This window comes from Aplidium turbinatum, chromosome 3 (assembly GCF_918807975.1).
Source record: "Aplidium turbinatum chromosome 3, kaAplTurb1.1, whole genome shotgun sequence".
NCBI lineage: Eukaryota > Metazoa > Chordata > Ascidiacea > Aplousobranchia > Polyclinidae > Aplidium > Aplidium turbinatum.
In genome coordinates this window covers 18,257,693-18,279,184 of record NC_137474.1, presented here as the reverse complement: position 1 = coordinate 18,279,184, position 21,492 = coordinate 18,257,693, and the positions used below count along the sequence as shown (strand labels likewise).

Here is a 21,492-nt window from a genome sequence, read left to right as displayed (position 1 = left end):
AAAATACTAGTACATTTTGCCCAAATTTTTAAAATTATTAAAAGACATTATATTAAAGGACATTATTATTTAAAGGATTCATCAGAAAACTTGGCAATCGGCAGAGAAAAATAGAATTGGGCAATTTTGCAATGTTTCCAAAGTTATTAGAAGTAGGCTATTGGATGGCAGAGATGTGGATATGTCTGCTGACTTGAAACAATTAATTACCGTAGTGCCCACTTGGGAGATTTGATGCAAGAGTTCAGCAAGTATTTCCCTGACATACCAGATCAAGCTGCTACACTGGTAAAAGATCCTTTGCATTGTCCTGTTACTAATATTCCAGACACAAACGATGGTGCGCAAAGCGAACTCTTGAAGCTGCAAGAAGAGACGGCGACCGGACTGAGCTTTGAGAAAGATAGTTTGACCACATTTTGGACAAAACTAAGCAAATCGTACCCTAAGCTTAATGAAATTGTCATGCCATTGCTGTTGCCTTTTCCATCAACATATCGTTGTGAATGTGGGTTTTCAACCATGTTACTTCTGAAGACAAAGCTGTGCAGTGTCTTGGATATTCAATATGACATGCGGCTTGCTCTTTCCACCACCAAACAAGCAATTAAGACATTGTCACAGCAAAAACAAGCTCAACCATCACATTAACTGCATATGTAATATTAATAACTAATGTCACCATATCTTTTCAATCTATATACTGAACACATAATGAGAAAAGTTTTGGAGAATTTTGATGGCTCTGTGAAAATTGGAGGAAAAATGGTAACCAACTTTCGATATATCGATATCATATATGCTATATGTTGTCAGCATATATGCTGACAACATAGTGTTGGTCGGTGGAAGTGTAACGGAACTGCAAGAACTTTTGAATAGGGTCAAGTCAAGAAGTGAAGAATATGGTTTGCAATTACATCCCACAAAAACAAAAGTGATGGCCATAAGTAAAAAGGATGAAATTTGTCCAAACTTATACATTGGTGGTAATGTTGTTGAAAGTGTAAGTAATTTCTGCTATCTTGGCAGTGTCATAACTGACACTTATGATGATAGCACGGAAATTAGAAGGCGAATTGCTATGGCAAAAACAGCTGTGACATCACTTACAACGGTGTGGAAACAGAGGTCAATTGGTATAAACACAAAATTAAGATTGCTGCGAACTCTCGTTTTCCCAATTGCCACATATGGATGTGAAATTTGGACATGCAAAAAACGTGACATTAAAAAGTTAAAAAGTTTTGAAACGTGGTGTCACAGAAGACTATTACGCATCAGCTGGATGGAAAGAAAAACAAATGAATTTGTTTCCCAACAAATAAACGATAAATGGAGTCTGATTAATAACATTAACCTTAGAAAATTGAGATATTTCGGACACATAGCAAGAAGCAACTCGTTGGAAAATTCAATGTTGACTGGGATGGTGCAAGGCAAACGAACAAAAGGACGACAAAAAATGAAATATTTTGACAATATCAAGCAAATTACAGGAATAAAAAGCATACCGGAAACACTAATAAAAACAAAGGACAGAACAAAATGGAGGCAGTTCATAAGGGAGATCACAGCTGATCAAACATGATCAATCTGTTGAAGAAGAAGAACTATCATGTTTATTGTGTGTTGTATTTATATCATTTTATCATTCTAACTACCGGTTACTGTATAAACAAGTTTTTTTCAATTAAAATGACGTTTCTTAATCTTTTCAAAAGGTTGAAAAAATAAGGGGGCCATTGATTTTTCAAAATTTTCAAAGAGGGCCACGGTGTAAAAAAGGTTGGGAACCCCTGCTCTAAAACAAAGTCATATATTATCATAGTCAAAGTGGCAAATGCGTGGACAGACAGTTTTTACGATAATGCACGGTCAATCAATTTAGAGATTTAACCGGCAGTAAGTATTAACCGGCGATTCAATTCGATATAATATCAAACCTCCATCTTTACACTCTGACTACAAAAAAAAATTAGGCCTATATATATCACGTGAAAGTTACGAGTAATTAAGCATTGATTTCAACGACCTAATTTTTGGGCAAAATCAACTTTACAACCGGTTTTGCAAACTTTGATCTTCCGCTTTGCAAGGCAACTTGATAGTTACTTTGAACTTTAGTCCAACGTAGTCGTAGAGTGGTTTCACTAACCTGAATAAAAAAATGTCTACTTCTGGCTTTCTTTCCCAATTAAAATCATTAATCAACGCATTTAAAAAGATTTTCCAGAATTTTGTTATTGCTTTGTGACAAGCATTTCTATAGTAAACAACTTTACCTCGTCTCCCACTTTTTTCCCCGCTATTCTCTTTTAAACACCGGCGCGCGTAGTCTTGCTCCCCCGTCAAGGGGTGGTAATTACACGCAATTCATTATGACGCAACCGAAGGCTTTAATTTATCACACGGCTCACCCAGACACTAAAATCCGCCATTTTTACATTGGTTTAACGTCTGCAGACGTTGAATCAATGTAAAAATGACTGATTTTTGCCGTCTGGGAAGGCACTCAAAGGTGAACACTGGATAAAATGCAAGAATGTAAAAGAAACGATAGCCTATTGTGGAATAAAATAAAAATTCTCTAAATAAACGGAAGGCGTCGTTGGATTTACAGAAGGATTTTGTTGGATTACAGAAGGATTATCGTAGGATTTTCAAAAAATTGCCAAATAGGGAACTAGCCCAATCGGACTAGCCGAATCGAGCTGTAGCCGAATAGGGTAATAGCCGAATCGGACTAGCCCAAGTAGCCCAATCGGACTAGCCGAATAGTAGCAGACCCATAAAAACCTAGATATAGACACCAAAACTACATGTTTTGGTCATATGATGATTGATGACCGAGTTATGGTCAATTTACTGTTATTTTAATGGTTGGGCGGCCATCTTGGAAGCCATCTTGAAAATAACCACTTTCCGAAAGTTGGATCCCTTAAGATTTTGAATATGTTAACACTGACACCCAATACTAATCAAATCAGTTGAAAAACCTTTTGTTGCAATTTTTTTGGGGTAAGGGTACCATATGTCATAAATTGCCCTACTTAACATGTGTCAAGCAGATGAGGTTGTTTGTGTGTGCTAATACTGCTAAGTGCTAATGCTATCTATTACTTGTACTTCCATTACATAATGCGGCCATTTCAAAGAGATTCTTGAAAGTTAGCTACTTTTCAGACACAATTTTGAAATTATTCGTGTTTTAGTCGCACTCGACTTCCTAAATAAAAGTTCTGGTATGGTATTCGTCGATTGGTCGACAGGACGTTTGGTTGACAAGACATTTGGTCGACAGGACGTTCGGTCGACAGAACGATTCATTTTAGGTAGAGATGTACCGATATATCGGTATCGGTGATATCGGCCACTTTTTTAGTATTGGTATCGGCAAAATTTGGCCGATACTAAACATGTAAAAAAGGCGCTTGCTGCGGATTTTCCACAGAATAAAGATTTTTTAAAGTTGTAACTAACGTCACATTGACAGGGTTCCCACACATTTTTTATAAACAAATTCCCTACTTTTTCAATACTAAATTCTAAAAATTCCCTACTTTTTCAACACTAAATTAAAAAAATTCCCAACCTGATTTTGATCTAAATTGCGCATTAACAGTGTTTAATCAATGAAAATTTCTGTGCTGTATTATTTCCAAACACGATCATGCACAGGTTTAAAATTGTATATCCGGACTCTATTACATTCGAATCAGTATGAAAAATAATAATAATGTACAGTAGAAGATTCCTGTTTGAAGAAAAAACTCTTTTTTTTTCAAAAGACATGAACTGAAATCAGTTTGCAGGCCTCGAAATTCCGGCGGTCATGGCGGACATGACCTCCGGAATGACCTCGAATGTCTGCCGAAGCCGACTCATTGGTCGGTCATAAATGACCGCCGCAAAATTCTTGACAAAAATAGAGCTAATGCAGCAAAAATATATTTTAAATTTGAATTATTACAATTGTTTGTTTAACGCGAACAAATACGGAGCTGAAACAATAATAGTACAGGCAATTGCTTTAAAGATCACATTAGAGTGGCGTGGTTAACGAGCTGATGGCAAAAGTAGCCATTTTTACATCATTTCAACGCCTTGCAATGTTGCCTTGAAATAAAGTTGTCTGAACTTTTCGGCAGGATATGTATTCTAATTTTAACAATGAGGATTATTGCGTTACATTGATCGTTTGTTAAAAAAAACGTCACAGAAAAGCAAGTCTCAGCTGGATTCCGTACGTGCTCAGGCGAATGTGGCGACCTTATTCACGCTGATACTGATAAAAATAGAATTTCTGCACAGAAGGGAGGGTGTTAGACTAACACTATTGTGTTAGTTAGTTAACACTAACACTATTGAGGGCTAACACTATTGAGTCACTAATGCGCATTTGTCTGGACGGTCCTGAGCTGGAGATTTACGACCCGCGCCGGCATTAATCGCTTGGCACAACGATTCTATAACGCGAAAACCACGGAATAAGTGATCGTAGTTGCTTTTGTAATAAGAAAATTTGGATTGTTGTTTTCAATTGTGTTTATTGCGTCATTACACTACTGTCATTAACGCACTGATTTATTTGCAAGCAATCTGCTCCTGTATACTTCAGGGTCGGTTAATTAAGCCATCAACCATTGCAGAGTTATTCTGTTGTAGAAAATCTTCTACAAACACGACTACACATACAATACTGTAGTGTGATTTTGTGCAAAATCTACATGCAAAAAATATGTCCGGTTGAGATATTAAATGTCCGCTGAAAGGGCCAGTCCGGTAGGACATGCTTGACCGCCGGAAAAAAGTACAAATTTCGAGGCCTGGTTTGAATAAACTGTCACATTTATACTAAAATTGCAATTCAAAGCCTCATTCCATCGGACATGGCAACCTGCCATAAGCCAAACCAAAACAATTAAAAACCACACTACGGACAAAATGAAGTAAGTGAAAAGAACACTGACCACTGTCTTTGTGATTCTGAACACTGAATCACAAAGACATTGTACAATAAATACGATTTATGAATGATATTGTCTTTTTAGTAGTGTCATGATAGTAGGTTTTAGTAATGAATGGCCACCGTGATTGAGGACTGAGGTATTGTGGTCTTGGTCGCAGATATTGCCTGCATTAACGATGTCTCTTACCGCTATTATCACCTAGCCAACCTGACATCATTGTTTTATGCGGCCGCTAATCGACTTCAACGATCATGGAATGTTACGTAATAAGAACAATTATACACGCAAAAATAAAAAAATTGATTGCTTAAATCAGCTTTTTTGTCTCGTGAGCTTTGCGTATTGCTCAACAAGTGTATAAAGTTTAGAATTAACAAGAAATCATTAAAATTTGAAGTTGAAACTGAAGTTTGAATCACGGCAAATAAACGTATTCAAAACTTTTACTTCAGCCGACGCTGTTTCACACTCAGTGTCTGGTCGGCAATAATTTTTCCGCAGCTAATATGCGTTAATTTTGAAGGCTGCCGAGTTGGAAACAGCTTGTCCCGTGTATAAGTCGAACCTGGCTTTTTGAGGTGAAAACTACTTGAGAAAATCTCAAACTACACTCGAGTATATACGGTAATAAGTAAAATTTTGAATGTTAGGCTACAGAACAAAAATCGCCCGAGGCTAAATTTTCATGTCAAGTTAAATATTTCTGCTTCTGGAGTGCCCCACAATTAAATAAGTCACGCCATGGTTACGCTACACCACTGTCTGTACAGTAGAATGACCGGTATTTAAAGCGCAGATGAACAAGAAAAAAACAGTTTCCGAACTTTATTGAAAAGCTGCATGTTGCGCCACAACATTGTTCTTTGTAATACCGCTTTGAAGGAGGATTACGACTATGAACAAAAGAATAAATTTTAAACTTCATTTTGAATTGAAAAGACATGACGGGGACATCACCGGATTAAAACTGGACTACTACTACTACTACATGACGTCATGTCTTCCATCCTTAGTTATCATATATTTTTTCATTACGTAATGTCTTGTAGGAATAAATTGAAAATCAGTATGATCACTCAAAATGAAAGTAATGGAACTACGAATCCTCACTAAACCAATCAATCAATGGTCTTGTTGTATCTAAGAGGACAACCTTATACTATATGTTACTGATCTCCGGAGCTGACGTAAACCTTAAAAGTCATGTCGACTTATTCTTGATGCCCCCCTTATCGAAAATTGTTCTTTGTAATACCGCTTTGAAGGAGGATTACGACTATGAACAAAAGAATAAATTTTAAACTTCAATTTGTATTGAAAATACACGACGTAATGTCTTCCATCCTTATCACATATTTTTTCATTACGTAATGTCTTATAAGAATGAATTGAAAACAAGTCTATTCACTAAATATGAAAGCAACGGCACCACAAATCCTCACTGAACCAATCAGTAAAAGATCTTGTTGTGCCTACTGATCTCTGGAGCATACATAAACCTGAAAAAATATGGACTTATTCTTGATATGGAATTTGACTACATATATTACATATCAATTAATGGATATTTTGTTCCACTGAACTTCAAAGTCAAAACGTATTTGTTTACCACAACCAAACCACTTGTGACGATCGAATTTGTTAATTTATTATTACATAAAATGTTTAGATGATGTCACGTCATTACGCCGATTTGAGATATTTCATTCATGACGTTGTATGGATGAAAAACTTTTACAAGTTTTATACTCTGCTGAGAGTAAAAAAGAAACACAAATGATAAATATTGGAGAAATTGAGTCTCCTTTACAACTTAAGAATCGAACAAGGCAAAACTGCTGAAACAAAACGTTTTGTTTGAGTGAAAGAATCACTGCAAGCAACCAATGCCAAAATGCGCGCGCAAGAAGTCACGGGAGTGTGAGATATCAAAAATTTAACAGGTTGTTACTTTTCTGTATCAATCTGACGTTAGTTACTACTTTAAAAAATCTATATCTTTGCTTCTGTAGAAAATCCGCAGCAAGCGCCTTTTTTACATGTTTAGTATCGGCCAAATTTTGCCGATACCGATACTTAAACAATGGCCGATATCACCGATACCAATACATCGGATTTTTTATCTACAATTTAGTCATCAAGGTTTTCCATACTTTTTCAATACCACTAAAGAGGTTTCACAAAATTCCCGACCTTTTCCCGGTCTGGAAAACGGGTTTTCAAATTCCCTACTTTTTCCCTACTTTCCCGACTGCGTGGGAACCCTGCATTGATATAAAAAAATAACAACCTGTTCAAATTGCTGATATCTCACACTCCCATGACTTCTTGCGCGTGCCTTTTGGCATTGGTTGCTTGCAGTGATTCTTTCACTCAAACAAAACGTTTTGTTTCAGCAGTTTTGCGTTGTTCGATTCTTAAGTTGTGAAAGAGACTCAATTTCTCCAATATGTGTTTCTTTTTTACTCTCAGCAGAGTGTAAAACTTGTAAAAGTTTTTCATTCATACGACGTCATGAATGAAATTATATCTCAAATCGGCGTAATGACGTGACATCATCTAAACATTTTATCGAATAATAAATTAACAAATTCGATTGTCACAAGTGGTTTGGTTGTGGTAAACAAATACGTTTTAACTTTGAAGTGCATTGAAACAAAATATCCATTACCGGTAATCGATATGTAATATAGGCTATGTACGGTAGTCAAATTCCATATCAAGAATAAGTCCATATTTTTAAGGTCTACGTCAGCTCCAGAGATCAGTAGGCACAACAAGACCTTTTACTGATTGGTTCAGTGAGGATTCGTGGTCCCATTGCTCTCCTTTTTAGTGAATAGACTCGTTTTCAATTCATTCTTATAAGACATTACGTACCGTAATGAAAAAATATGTGATAAGGTTGGAAGACATTACGTCATGTCTTTTCAATACAAATTGAAGTTTAACATTTATTCTTTTGTTCATAGTCGCCCACCTTCAAAGCGGTATTACAAAGAACAATTTTCGTTATGGGGGGCATCAAGAATATGTCGACATGACTTTTAAGGTTTACGTCAGCTCCGGAGATCAGTAACATATAGGCCTAAGGTTGTTCTCTTTGATGCAACAACACCATTGATTGATTGGTTTAGTGAGGATTCGTAGTTCCATTGCTTTCATTTTGAATGATTATACTGATTTTCAATTTATTACTACAAGACATTACGTAATGAAAAAATATGTGATAACTAGGACAACCAATTTTTTGACCTAAAAACTTGAAATTTTGACTTTATAAGTTACAAATTTTGAAATAATTTTGACCAATAGCTTTCTGCGTTTGCAACCAAATGCGAAATACAAAGTATATTAGAAATCAAACCGTTAGGTAAAGATATTTTCTTTTTTAATGAAATATGAGAAAAATGTGGAAGACTCAAGGACACCACATCTAACGAACAGCGAACAGGTATAATGAAAGTCACTCGAAAAACTGCAAAAGATAAATATGGAGTGTCTTTAAATATCCCGAAATTACTGAGAGGGTTTTGCACTATTATACTTCAACATCAAGTAATGTTTCACATTATCGCCTTTGAAGTTCCTGTCTCTCGCCAAAATTTTTCTTAAAATAGAGAAATACAGAAGTTGCGTGGGAGTTCCTCAGCAGGCTATAAAAATGTGGTGAAATATCATCTCTTCCCATTTTCACAATGCACTTGATGTCATTCCTTGAGATTCTTGCTTGAATATATTTTCCAATTCGGCAGCCATCAACACCAAAGTTAAGGGACCTCATTTTCTGGTAAGCTTCTTGAATGGTGTATCGGCTGTCTTCCATCTTCTGAATTGAATCGAACAGTGCGCTGTACTGCTCCTCTATTTCTACAAGGTGAGTAGCTAAATTGGGAGCTTTTACAGCATCTTGAGCACGCCGCAGCAAGACACCACCATCATGGAAGTCTTCCACAATATTCCTTACTTCTGGTAGACTTCTTGAATAATAGAAAGCAGCTTTCAACCAAGGGCCCATCTAGTTACATTTGGCTGTGGAGGTTGGCCAAGTGAAGTAAAACTAGCTCTTCTTGACCTGTTTTTAATGGTCACTGCTTTAACACTTTGCTCCTCAAAGGGAGGCCAGATTTGGCCCCCCCCTCATATTTCCTTTAATTATTTGAAGCACAGTAACGCCATGCACTTGGTTTTTCTTGACTTTTCCTAAAATTGCCAGGCGGATCTGATGATATTAAATTTGATGCTGAAAGTTGTGTAGTTTTCTTGTAAATTCAAGATTTTGGTGAATTTTTGCTATTTCTAGCTAACTTCCAGCAAAGCGTGAAATGGATTACATTGCGATGACAAGCCATAAGCTCATAATTGCTTCGTGCATCGATATGCGCGAGCAGAGAGAAACATCCTCTTGCTTTCTTTTGTTTGGTTTGACCTCAATAATACAAAGCGCGTTATTTCTTATGCTACAAAGAAAAGCCAGTGATCACAAAGCTGTTAATTAGAAACAATAATAGCAAACGTTTTTTGCGTTATCAGCTCTACAAAGAAGAATAGCAATCCACGATCAAAATAGTAGGCTATGGAGGCCACAAACTATTCAAAACAGTTGTTTCAAGCAGATAATATTCATTGACGAATAAAAAACGTTACAATAAGAAATCTTCTCTTGGATAAAGACACGAAAACCTGGTTTCGAAATAAACGTTCTATGGAAATGCTCTCATTGACAAAACTTGCAATTGAGGAAATGTATCACTGCAAATGCTTTTGGGAGAAGCCGGAGAAATAGCGTTTTTGCAAACAGTAATTGTGAGATACACTCAAAATTATGAGATAGGCTCCATTTACACGTAGCAGCTAACTCGATGGCGTCCCTTCACTGCTTTATGTCGCCTACTTGTTGTTATGTTCTGTATTTTTGTTTCACAGTGCACTGTGTTTTGTTCCAAAGAGCGCAAAATAAAGATGATAATGCCTCATCTACATTACAACATATTTTGTAATGTAGGCCTACAAACAAAATGTACAATGTACACAATGTACATTACAAAATATTTTGTACTGTAGACGAGGCATAAAGTTAGGCGTCACATAAGACAAACAACAAATCAGCTTTCTTCATCATTGATTCAACATCTGAATACGTTGCGCCAATGTATAAGGGGCCGGCTATTGTGAAGACCCGCCATTTATAAACGATCCGATTATACCAAAAGTGAGACAAACTAGTGGATCAAAGAATGAATAAACAATGCTGAGAAAACTAAATCTAAGTGACGAACAATAAAGATGTCTTCATTTATCTTGGAAAAATGCTGCCTAAACTTATCAACAAAAAATACCGTAAATAACGGCAAGGATCCCGAAAGAAGAATTTGCTCGACTTTGGCATGAATTTAGTCAGACATCTACAGTAATAATTCCACACATACAATAACGGGCTCTCAACTGCTGTAAGATACATAATAATCAACCTGGTTCTGGGCGATTTGTGTAACAGTTTAGGGGAAGACACTACTTGAAATGATGCACCACACAAAAGATTTTCATTGAAGACTGAGTCTAAAAACCGATGTGGATTGTGCTGCACAATAACTTCAAGTTTAGGACAGAAGAGGCACAAAATATCACGATAAAAATATAGACCTTGTGGGAAATTTTCGAGAATCATAACACGATGCAAATACCATAAACGCTTAGTTTGCATGCTGCTCTAAGCTGGCCGGCAACCACAAAGGTAGACAATAGCCTACAGGCAGTTTATAATTCGATAACAGCGCAATGAACATTATAAATACGTAAACCGACAATTTTCTTTTACAAACGTTTTACGTCTAATAGTAAATTTTCCCCCAACAATTTTTTGTGAAGCACTTGCAAACCACGGTTTTGTAAAATAATTCATCATTATTATTTTTTACTTCTCGGATATTGTAAAACGTCATCAGCAAAATCACAAAAAAAATTTCATTACTTCAATCATGGCCACCTAAAGATACGGCCTGATTTGTCACATTTTGCAGAAATTTTCTGGTTTTTCTAACTTTGGGCGAACGTTTAAATAATTTTTTCTAAAAATTAGACTTTTACGCTTTCTTTATTCTTTTCCCTAGATGACACAATAGGTTTTAACATCCTCACATGTCGAAAAACAAAGAAAATTTGATTTTGTAGATTTTAGTCAGACTGTTAATTTTCAATAACAGTCTGATTTTGCGTTTTTCAACTTACTTTTTCTCATTCGCTACTGCTTCCCCAAGGCAACAAAAAAGTTTTTTGTCATTAGGAAACCGCAAAAAGTAAAAACATCTCAAAAAATGTCAGTCAAGCACTAGCAGTAGCTGTAATCAAAATCTGCAAAATGTGACAAATCAGGCCGCATCTCAAGGTGGCCATGCTTCAATGTAGTAGGCCTAAGAATTTTTTATAGAATTGTAGCCACGTTGTTTCAACAAAGAAGCAATCTTTTAGCAATATAAAGTTATAGAAAATAATTTGCAATCATGCAAATGGTTGGAAAGAATCTAGGAAGTCTTCTCACAATCTGGCACAAAATGATTATGTTTATTGTATCTCTGTAAAATGTTTTACGACAAACTTTGAAGCTTCGTTATAATCATTTTTATCTTTGAAGTCAAAAGTTATTTTTTTTTGGCCAGAAACATAATCACTGCCTTGCTGATGTTGTCGCTTTTACGCGTATTTTTAGTGCTTCAAACAATAAGGACCCAGTCAGCAATCCAGTCCTTTTACATTGATTCAACATTTGTAAACGTTAAATTTATGTAGATTTGCTGACTATGGGTTATTTCACATTTCCTTTGTTCACGCATGTTCCTCAATTCGCTGTTGCATTATTTCGACCCTGGCGGACTAAAAATGTATTTTCAAATTGATTGACACAATCTTCAATAAAAAGTGAGCTTCGAACTTAGCTTTGTTGATGTAAATGCTGTATTTTTTGTGGATGTAATTTATGAGTCATGTTTATAAACACCCGTAAGCGAAATGACTTATGATGTGGCCGGCATGATATTTGTGATGCGACTTGACACAAATCCACAATTTCAAAAGCACCTAATTTGACTTAGAAATTTCAGATAATTTCAACAACTTGTTCAATTGTCTTCTCTCTACTAAAAATATTCATACTACAAACTCAATTGTAAACCTAAAATACACAAACGAAGATGTAAACAGCTATTCAAGCAGGCTAAGGTGTTACTTATGAGAAATTTGGTTCCATAAAACTAGAAGCTAGCCATGAGTTTCGGAATGCATTAGTTTAGGATAAAAATGTAAGACAACAAACGCAGTTTTGTTTTTTTTCAAATTCGTGTAACAATGTTACTCTGATTGTAACTATTTTAGAATCAGTGAGTAGCTTACAATAAGATTTGCTCGCAAGTCGTAAATTCTAATCAATGCAATGATTCGGCACACCGCACACACACTTCGTGCGTTCGATCGAGCTCTTTGTTATTTAGAAGTTTGCATGAAATCGGATTAGCACGGTAATTAAATAGCGGCAAGTTAAATCAAAATTGTCGTTTTTGGGTACCTTTGCAAAAATTGAAATATCAAGTTTAACATATAAAATTTTAAAATAATGACTTTTCAAACTTATAGACAAATGATTTGCTTTCACACCAGTGCAACTTCTGTTGAAATAGCATCAGTGGATAACACGTAACAGCTGATTGAATTTGATCCAAAAACGGCCCCCCCTTGAGCAGTTAACTTCCAAAAAAACGTTGAAAAGCAAAGGGTTAACCCTGGCAACCAACTCATCAACAGCAGGGTAGTTGGCTAATATTCAATCGTGAGTAGTGGGCGAAACAAGATTATTACCTCAGAAATTGCAACAAATCGATTATTACGTCAGAATAGCAACAGAAATTGCAACAAAAAATCAGTATCTGTGTAGCTTTTAATAAAATATCAATAGAGAGAAGAAAAACTACATTAAAAGAAAATTTTGACCTAACCATGAATTTTGACTTTTTTTTTACTTAATAACTTTGAAACTTCTTTTCGTGTCAGCCTGAAATTTAGTTTGTGGACGTTTTATAAACTTTGAACAAGGCAGAAAAATTTTGACTTTATTGACTTTTGGTTGCCCTAGTGATAACTAAGAATGGAAGACATTACGTCATGTCTTTTCAATTCAAAATGAAGTTTAAAAATTATTCTTTTGTTCATAGTCGCAATCCACCTTCAAAGCGGTATTACAAAGAACAATTTTCGTTAAGGGGGGCATCAAGAATAAGTCGACATGACTTTTAAGGCTTACGTCGGCTCCGGAGATCAGTAACATATAAGGTTGTCCTCTTAGACGCAACAAGACTATTGATTGATTGGTTTAGTGAGGATTCGTAGTCCCATTGCTTTCATTTTGAATTATTATACTGATTTTCAATTTATTCCTACAAGACATTACGTAATGAAAAAATATGTGATAACTAGGGCCATTTAAAGTCATTAAAGTCATATTTTTTTCTACGCATCAGTAAGTCGTGAAATCAATTTTAACGCAAAAACCGCATCCCTATGAGGTATATTAAGAAAGTTATGAAGTCATATAAAGTCATATTTTCCTGGTTAGTTCATAAATCAGCTTTTTAAGTTATATAGTTATATTTTTGAGTTATAAACATAAAGTCATACCGTTGTATACTTTAAATAAAAAATACCAATTTAAGCGGTGAAGCAATTAAGCACTAAGAAAGTAAGGCAATTTCTGATTGAACGAAGGCAAACTGTAGGATTAGCCTACATAACACTTACAGTCACAGACCTATATTTTAGGAGGTCACACATTGAGGTCAACTTAATACTCAAAATGGAAAGTTGTACGTACACCATCAAAGAGGCCCATGCTGATCTAAATGCCCTTGATTTCGGAAAAGATCCGCTTGAGCTCAAAAATTACATTAAGAAGCGGTTGGACAAAAACGATGTGAAACAAATTATGGAGCTACAAAGACAAGACATTTCACCAGCGCTTTATGCAAAACTGCAGAAGTGTCAACCCACATCAGCGTCTGTGGAGCGCTCATTTTCCTTACTAAAGTCATTTTTACGTCCAAATCGTAACTTCAAAGACTCTAACATTCCACACTACATGAAACTGTACTACAACAGTGGTTTAAAATAAAAATGGATGTGTGTTACTGTTATGTTGCGTATGTTTTACTCTTTAGTTCCGTGAGTGACGTTGTTCGTATGTAAAAATAAACGATTTTCACATAAAGTCATATAAAGTCATATTTTCCAAAAAATAAAGTCATATTATTGATTTTTTAAGGTCATATAAAAATGGCCCTAGTGATAACTAAGAATGGAACACATTACGTCATGTCTTTTCAATTCAAAATGAAGTTTATTCATAGTCGTAATCCTCTTTCAAAGGGGTATTACAAAGAACAATGTTATGGCGCAACATGCAGCATTTCAATGAAGTTCGGGAACTGTTTTTTTTTTCTTGTTCATCTGCGCTTTAAATACCAGTCATTCTCCGTTGTTCATCCACTAAGCAGTTTAGATCAACTGTGGTTAGCCTGCTTGCAACAGGAGTTATACTGTACAGACAGTGGTGTAGCGTAACTATGGCGTGACTTATTTAATTATGGGGCACTCCAGAAGCAAAAATATTTAACTTGACATGAAAATTTAGCCTCGGGCGATTTTTGTTCTGTAGCCTAACATTCAAAACTTTACTTATTACCCTATTTATTATAGCCTACTCGAGTATTATATAGTTCGAGATTTTCACAAGTGATTTTCACCGCAAAAAGCCAGGTTCGACTTATACATTGGACAAGCTGTTTCCAGCTCGGCAGCCTTCAAAATTAACGCATTTTTGCTGTGACAAAATTGTTGCTGACCTAGAAAACTGAGTGTGAAACAGCGTCGGCCGAAGTAAAAGTTTTGAATACGTTTATTTGCGGTGATTCAAACTTCATTTTCAAATTTAATGAGTTTTTGTCAATTTTAGTATCATTATCCTGATATCATTATCCTGAAGCTCATCAGTATCATTATCCTGATATGCTTCGCTTGTTTTGTTTGGTTGACTAATGCGAAGTAGGCTAATTCGTAGTAGGCTATAAAGTGAAATGGTTTGCAATGTATGCATAACTTCGGCGACGAAGGAATCACGAACGTAGTCTCACATAAAAAAAACCTTTCTCAGAACAAAATGTTTCTTGGCTTTGATTTATGTATGTTTAGTATTGAGTTGAGCAAACCTTGCTCTCCGATACAAACGCTCCGGGTTAGTAAACTGTTCTTAACCCACCACAAGACTTTCATAATTTAATCAGTGGAAGTTTTCGGTCCTGGTTTCTTTATCACACTAAGGTAATTATTTATTGTTAATTTGAATGAAACGTTGTGATGTCTACTTTTTAAGTTTGCAATTTTCAATGCATTTGCATGCTTTGGTTCGGTTGTTGTTATACTGGACATTGGACAACATATTAACATTGCAATACATCAAGTGATCAATGCAACATTTCGTAATCAGCATTCATAAATTTGTTGTTGAAGTTTTTTTGCTGACCAACATTTTGTTACATTAAATTAACGCAAACCAAGTGTGGTGTAGCGCGTGTCGTCAGTGACAGCCTGAAACCAAAATTAAAAAATGGTAGGGACATCAGCGGAGTTAGGATCAACTGAAAGGTCTTTAGGACGAGGAAGATGTCTGCTGTCTTTCAGATTCTTACTTAGGCTAAATTAAGATTCTTACATTTAATAAATTGACATGACCTACATTGTATCATATGTAACGAACGAACTCATATCTGTGAAGTAGTCTTTTTTACTGCAATAAACTTAAAACATGATTATCATGCAATTGAAAACAAGCTGTAAGGAATGTTAACGGAATATTAAATGACAAACTAAACAAGTCTTTAAGTTTCCGATTGCACTGCTACACTGTTGTTAACTGAAAATAAAGAATGAATCAACACGAAAGAAAACAAGTATAAGTCAAGCCAGGCAATCCGCAAAGTCACACTGCGCTGGTATCAAGAGAGATGGTGGTGTGTGATGACACGTGCTACACCACACCAAGTAACGCAACAGAAATAGCAAAGAGCAATTATCACTATAAAAAAACACAAAAATCGGCAACATCACAAGACATAGATGTTCTTTGACTTGTCAGCAGCAAGTGGGGAGAACTATGGGAGTTCGTTGCGCAGCGTACTTACTCTGCCATGACATTGTTTAAGCTTAATAATAATAATAACAATATTAAATCACAAGCTGATAGAACCAGCTTACTATAAAAACAACCAAGTTACATGGGTTTTTTAAATGTTTAGTAACATAAAAAAGATACTAAATTATACGTTTTTGCTACCTGGGTAGTCTTGGCCCGGCAAAAGCTTCTCAACCAAACAACATTGCACATTACTTGTCTAATAGTTTTTGTTCGACTACACAAATGACTTGGTTTACATCTTATTATGAATTATGATAGCCTATTTGGAGAGTTTACGCAAACCCTAAAATATTAATGTTTCAGAAACCCCAATTATGATGTAATGTTTCTTCCCTTATACCCCAGTCCTCAATTACGGTGGCCTTTCATTACCAAAACCTACTATTATGACACAACAATGCGGTTGAGATTGAATTTTTGAATCTTTAATAAACTATGCCAATTCAAGGCTTTTTTTAATAGTTCTATATGCAAATAAGGTCAAACTTGGCGGTGGGATGGTGCAACGGATAAAGCGTTGGCTTTCCAATTATGCAAACCTGGTTTGACTCCCGGCTTCAGCTGGTTGTTGATAAACACCGCTCACCTATACCCAGGGTGAAATAAACCGGAATGGCCCGTTTCGGCGAGTCCGATTCGGCGAGTCCGATTCGACTAGTCCGATTCGGCGAGTTCCCTATTCGGCGAGAGCCTTTTTCGGCGAGTACCCTATTCGGCGAGTTTTTGAAATTTTTAAAAGGAAATTATCAGGTACCGTAGCCTAATTGCAATTGCCGTTTTTACATCGTTTTAACGTCGCTAAACGTTGAAATCGTGCAGAAAGGAATAAAAATAAAATGTTTGAACTATTAAATTAAAATTCGTCATGTCAGTTCAGTTGTTTTTATTTCTGATCATGATATCAAAAACAATTCACGTCAACATAGCAAAGGTGTAGAAAAAGGTAGAAGCGACAAAACGCAAACGTTAAAACGTGCTTGTGACCGAAGTAAGTTATTAAGTTGAAAGAAATTTGGCAAGGTTGCATCACCTTCAGAAAAATTTAAGATATGAAGGAAAAATAAAACAAAGAAAATGTTACAAAAAAAATAATGTTTTTGTCTATAAGTTAGTACTTTTGAATAGTTAAAATCATAGGCGCCTAACTATTTTTTTGGCCATGGGGGCGAAAGTGTGTTTCATCAGCAGCAACGTAAATTCAGCGAAATGTCACGCAGATGGATGACGTAATTATGTCGTCACACTAGGATTGCTTTTATTGCCACACTCGGAGTTATCGCTACGTTCGACCTACCGTTAATTATTATAAACAAAGCTCGACCAAAACACATGCTATGCGTCTGCGTTGGCTAGCGGTTGATGGACTGCGACTCTTTAAGCTAAGCGCAACATAAAGTTTAGCAACGAACTAGATTTATTAGCATGAAACAAGAGACGAAAAGGTTTACTAAAAGGTATACTGTAAATGGAATGCAAACACTAACTTGATCATATGCTTGAAAATATACCTGTTGAAAGCAAAATCATTCATGTTTACATCAATTCAACAGCACGTCACCTTTAATAAATTTAAAAGTTGCTGACATCCGTAAACAACCCTTGAAAAATAGTTACAGAGAGACGTTTGATTAAGTTTTCGACTTGACATTGCTCCCTTTTCACTACAATATCGCAACTTATGGCTGACCAGCTTTCAAGTTTCAATTCGCTGTAATACGCCTGTTTTCGTGTTGCAGATGAAACAAAAGATGCGCATATTCCCCGCCTTTGATCGGGTTTCTATGGCAACGGACATGTGTGCCCCATGCAGTTTGCGCGAGTCCGTTGTTGTGTTGATTATGCCGCTTGTGCGACTGTGGGCAGTGCGGTTTGTACCAGCCCTTGTTACGTTGGTTAGTAGTTTCCTCGGGCCGAGACTTCAAGTTCATTTTCACAGCAACCGATTCACTGCCGCGACAATTCTCTGCAGAGGTTTCGACTTTCGAAAGCGACAGCCAGGCAGTTTGCAAGCGCATTAAGTTAAACGCACGCTGCGTCAACGTAGCAAATTATGTTGTTTTTGGGTGCATTCAACATCTGATGACATTGAATCGACGCAAAATGGTAGATTTTTGCTATGTCACAGGCAGCAAAATCAGTCATTTTTACATTGATTCAACGTCTGCAGACGTTAAATCAACGTAAAACTGACAGATTTTTTTGTCTGGGGTGGGATTGTAGCATCGCTACTCGTTCTAGTGATTATTTACTGCGAAGCTGTTGCGGTTTGCATTTAAAAACGTTTTCCTGCTGCCGATCACTAGTTCATCTATTGTTTTATGTATCAATGCCGCATAAAAAGTTGCTCCCACGCGGAAATATGCGTGGAGGCCTGCCCCCCATGGCTTAGGCGCCTATGGTTAAAATGAATAGTTTGGATCAACAAATGTGTGACCTACACTCCTACAGCTTAGATTGAATAGAAATTATCGGGTAGGCTACCGTAGCCTAGTTATCCCGACCAGCAAAAATTTGTTCCAAGAACCCAGTTAGCCTAACAGTTCATTTTTACATTGTAGTAACAGAATGAAAAGGCTAACCAAATGTGTGGCTTATCATTTTAACGTCGCTAAACGTTGAAATTGTGTAGAAAAGGGTGCTTTTGCTGAATAGGATACGTTGAAACTAAGAAACATTCACAGAAGCCCTACGATACGTTGCATTTTTAAGATAATGTATTCAGACGTTGAATCAATGTACAAATGAAATGTTATGCTAAATGGGTTCTTGGAACAAATCGTAGGGCTTCTGTGAATGTTTCTCAGTTTCAAAGTATCCTAGTCAGCAAAAGCTCCCTTTTCTACACGATTTCAACGTTTAGCGACGTTAACACGATAGGCCACACATTTGTTTAGCCTTTTCATTCTGTTACTACAATGTAAAAATGAACTGTGTTCTTGGAACAAATTTTTGCTGGTCGGGATAACTAGGCTACGGTACCCGATAATTTCCTTTTAATCCAAGCTGTAGGCCACACATTTGTTGGTCCAAACTAATCATTTTAACTATTCAAAAGTACTAACTTATAGACATAAACATGATCTATTTTTTTTTTGTAACATTTTCTTTGTTTTATTTTCCTTCATATCTTAAATTTTTCTGAAAGTGTTGCAACCTTGCCAAATTTCTTTCAACTCAATAACTTGCTTCGGTCACAAGCACGTTTTAACGTTCGCGTTTTGTCGCTTCTACCTTTTTCTACACCTTTGCTATGTTGACGTGTATTGTTTTTGATATCATGATTAGAAAGAAAAACAACTGAACTGACATGACAAATTCAAGCACGTTTTAACGTTCGCGTTTTGTCGCTTCTACCTTTGCTATGTTGACGTGTATTGTTTTTCATATGATGGTCAGAAATAAAAACAACTGAACTGACATGACGAATTTTAATTTAATAGTTCAAACATTTTATTTTTATTCCTTTCTGCACGATTTCAACGTTTAGCGACGTTAAAACGATGTAAAAACGGCAATTATAATTAGGCTATGGTACCCGATAATTTCCTTTCAAAAATTTCAAAAACTCGCCGAATAGGGCACTCGCCGAAAAGGGCTCTCGCCGAATAGGGAACTCGCCGAATCGGACTAGTCGAATCGGACTACTCGCTGAATAGTAGCAGACCCGTAATAAATTGGGTGTGCATAGTTGCTGAAGTAAAGGCGGCCGAGAGAGAGGAACTGGCCACCCTACTCTCCTTAGTGCCGAAGGCTTAGTATAATGAGAACCTTATGTCTTCTCATTCCCCAAAGCTCAGTATCTGAGTATGGGACCTTTAAAAAAAAAGGTCAAACTTAGCATTTGATACAATTCCTTGCAAATACTAAAATTGCTTCTCTTGGGCATAGGCGCCGACTTATATTTTTGCACGGGGTGGCGGATAGCACATGGCAACCTAAAAACTTTCAAACTGCATGTTTTTGTTTGATCTTTACTAAGCGTGTTTCGTAGATGCAATTGTCTTTTCACACCTGATTTGTAGCTCGATAATTTACAAAGCAACTTTAAAACAAAGCACAGGAGGTATGTTGTGAATTTTATTGTTACGTTGCTGCTCTGACACTTAACATTTGGCAAAAGTATTTTTGCGAACAGCAGCTCTGTCAATCCAACTGTTAATCAACTGGTCAAGTTGTAACGTGAAGCTTCAGCTTGATAAACATTTAAAATTTGGACGTGGTTCAATCGCTGTTGCGTCATGGTAGATCGCAAGTAGGTTTTTATGCGTCTGAGTGCACTAAACGATCGCTCCGCCTCGCAGGTGGTGGAAGGCAACGACAAGTACAGTATATTTTCACAATGCAGACCATGTTTGGAAGCATTAATGAAATTGTTTCATTGCTTGCAAATAGATCAAGCAGTTGCGACATAGTTGCAAATCGGACAGAACGCTATATCTCTGCATCTATCGTATTCTAGCCACGGGAATTCACTGTCCCACAATTTTTGGTAGGCTAGCTTCTCCCTTCAATAACGATTATCCTGCTCGTGCTCGGTTCTTCCACCTCCCTGATCGTGCTAACGCTTTTTGGCAGTGGCACACTTTCGTTTCGTTCAGGCGTTTGGTCACTTTCATGCTGGCTGAAATCCTGACTAGACGCAACAAAAAATGACTCAATGGAGGGCTGCAATTTTGAACGCCTTTTCGATGGCATCTTTAAGCTGAATAAAACTGGAATGTCGGCGAAAACTTTAACTGGACAACTTTTCGTAATTTTTTCTATGGTGTAACAAGCAACTCCTATGTCAGACCAATAAATTCCCGCCTCAGACTTTTACAGTACGACTGTTCGTAATTTTTTCTATGATGTAACAAGCAACTCCTATGTCAGACCAATACATTCCCGCCTCACAGTTTGTCACGCATTGACACGCAATATTACTGCATGAAGTAGATAACAAAGTAGAAATTAAAGCATGAAGTAGATGACAGTACACTCCAATTGAAATCGGAAAATAATCCAAAATGCAAAATCTTAAGTAATTGAAAAAGGTTGCTTTTATTATTGGGAATTGGCAGGGGGTGTAGCTTTCCTCAAGTAGAATCATGTAAACGTGCAAATTTGCAGAACGTTAAAACTGCTGTGACTTTACTAAGTGCACTTTTTAAATAAAACTCAATAAGTTTCGAAAATTGCATTTTTTTAATGAAATTTGAAAATAGATATTCATTTAGTGGGTGGAGCTATCAATCATCAAGATAATTTTATTTCCAAGTATTTTATAGCTGGCATAATTTATAGCGA

The 21,492-nt window shown here is 36.4% G+C and overlaps 1 protein-coding gene across 1 annotated transcript; it reads left to right on the top strand.

Moving 5' to 3' along the window:
* The first annotated feature begins 234 nt into the window (after positions 1 to 234).
* LOC145766603 (SCAN domain-containing protein 3-like) lies at positions 235 to 651 on the top strand. The gene has a single exon (XM_082578319.1). The coding sequence runs from the start codon at positions 235 to 237 to the stop codon at positions 649 to 651; it is 417 nt and encodes a 138-aa protein (XP_082434445.1).
* Positions 652 to 21,492: the final 20,841 nt, after the last annotated feature.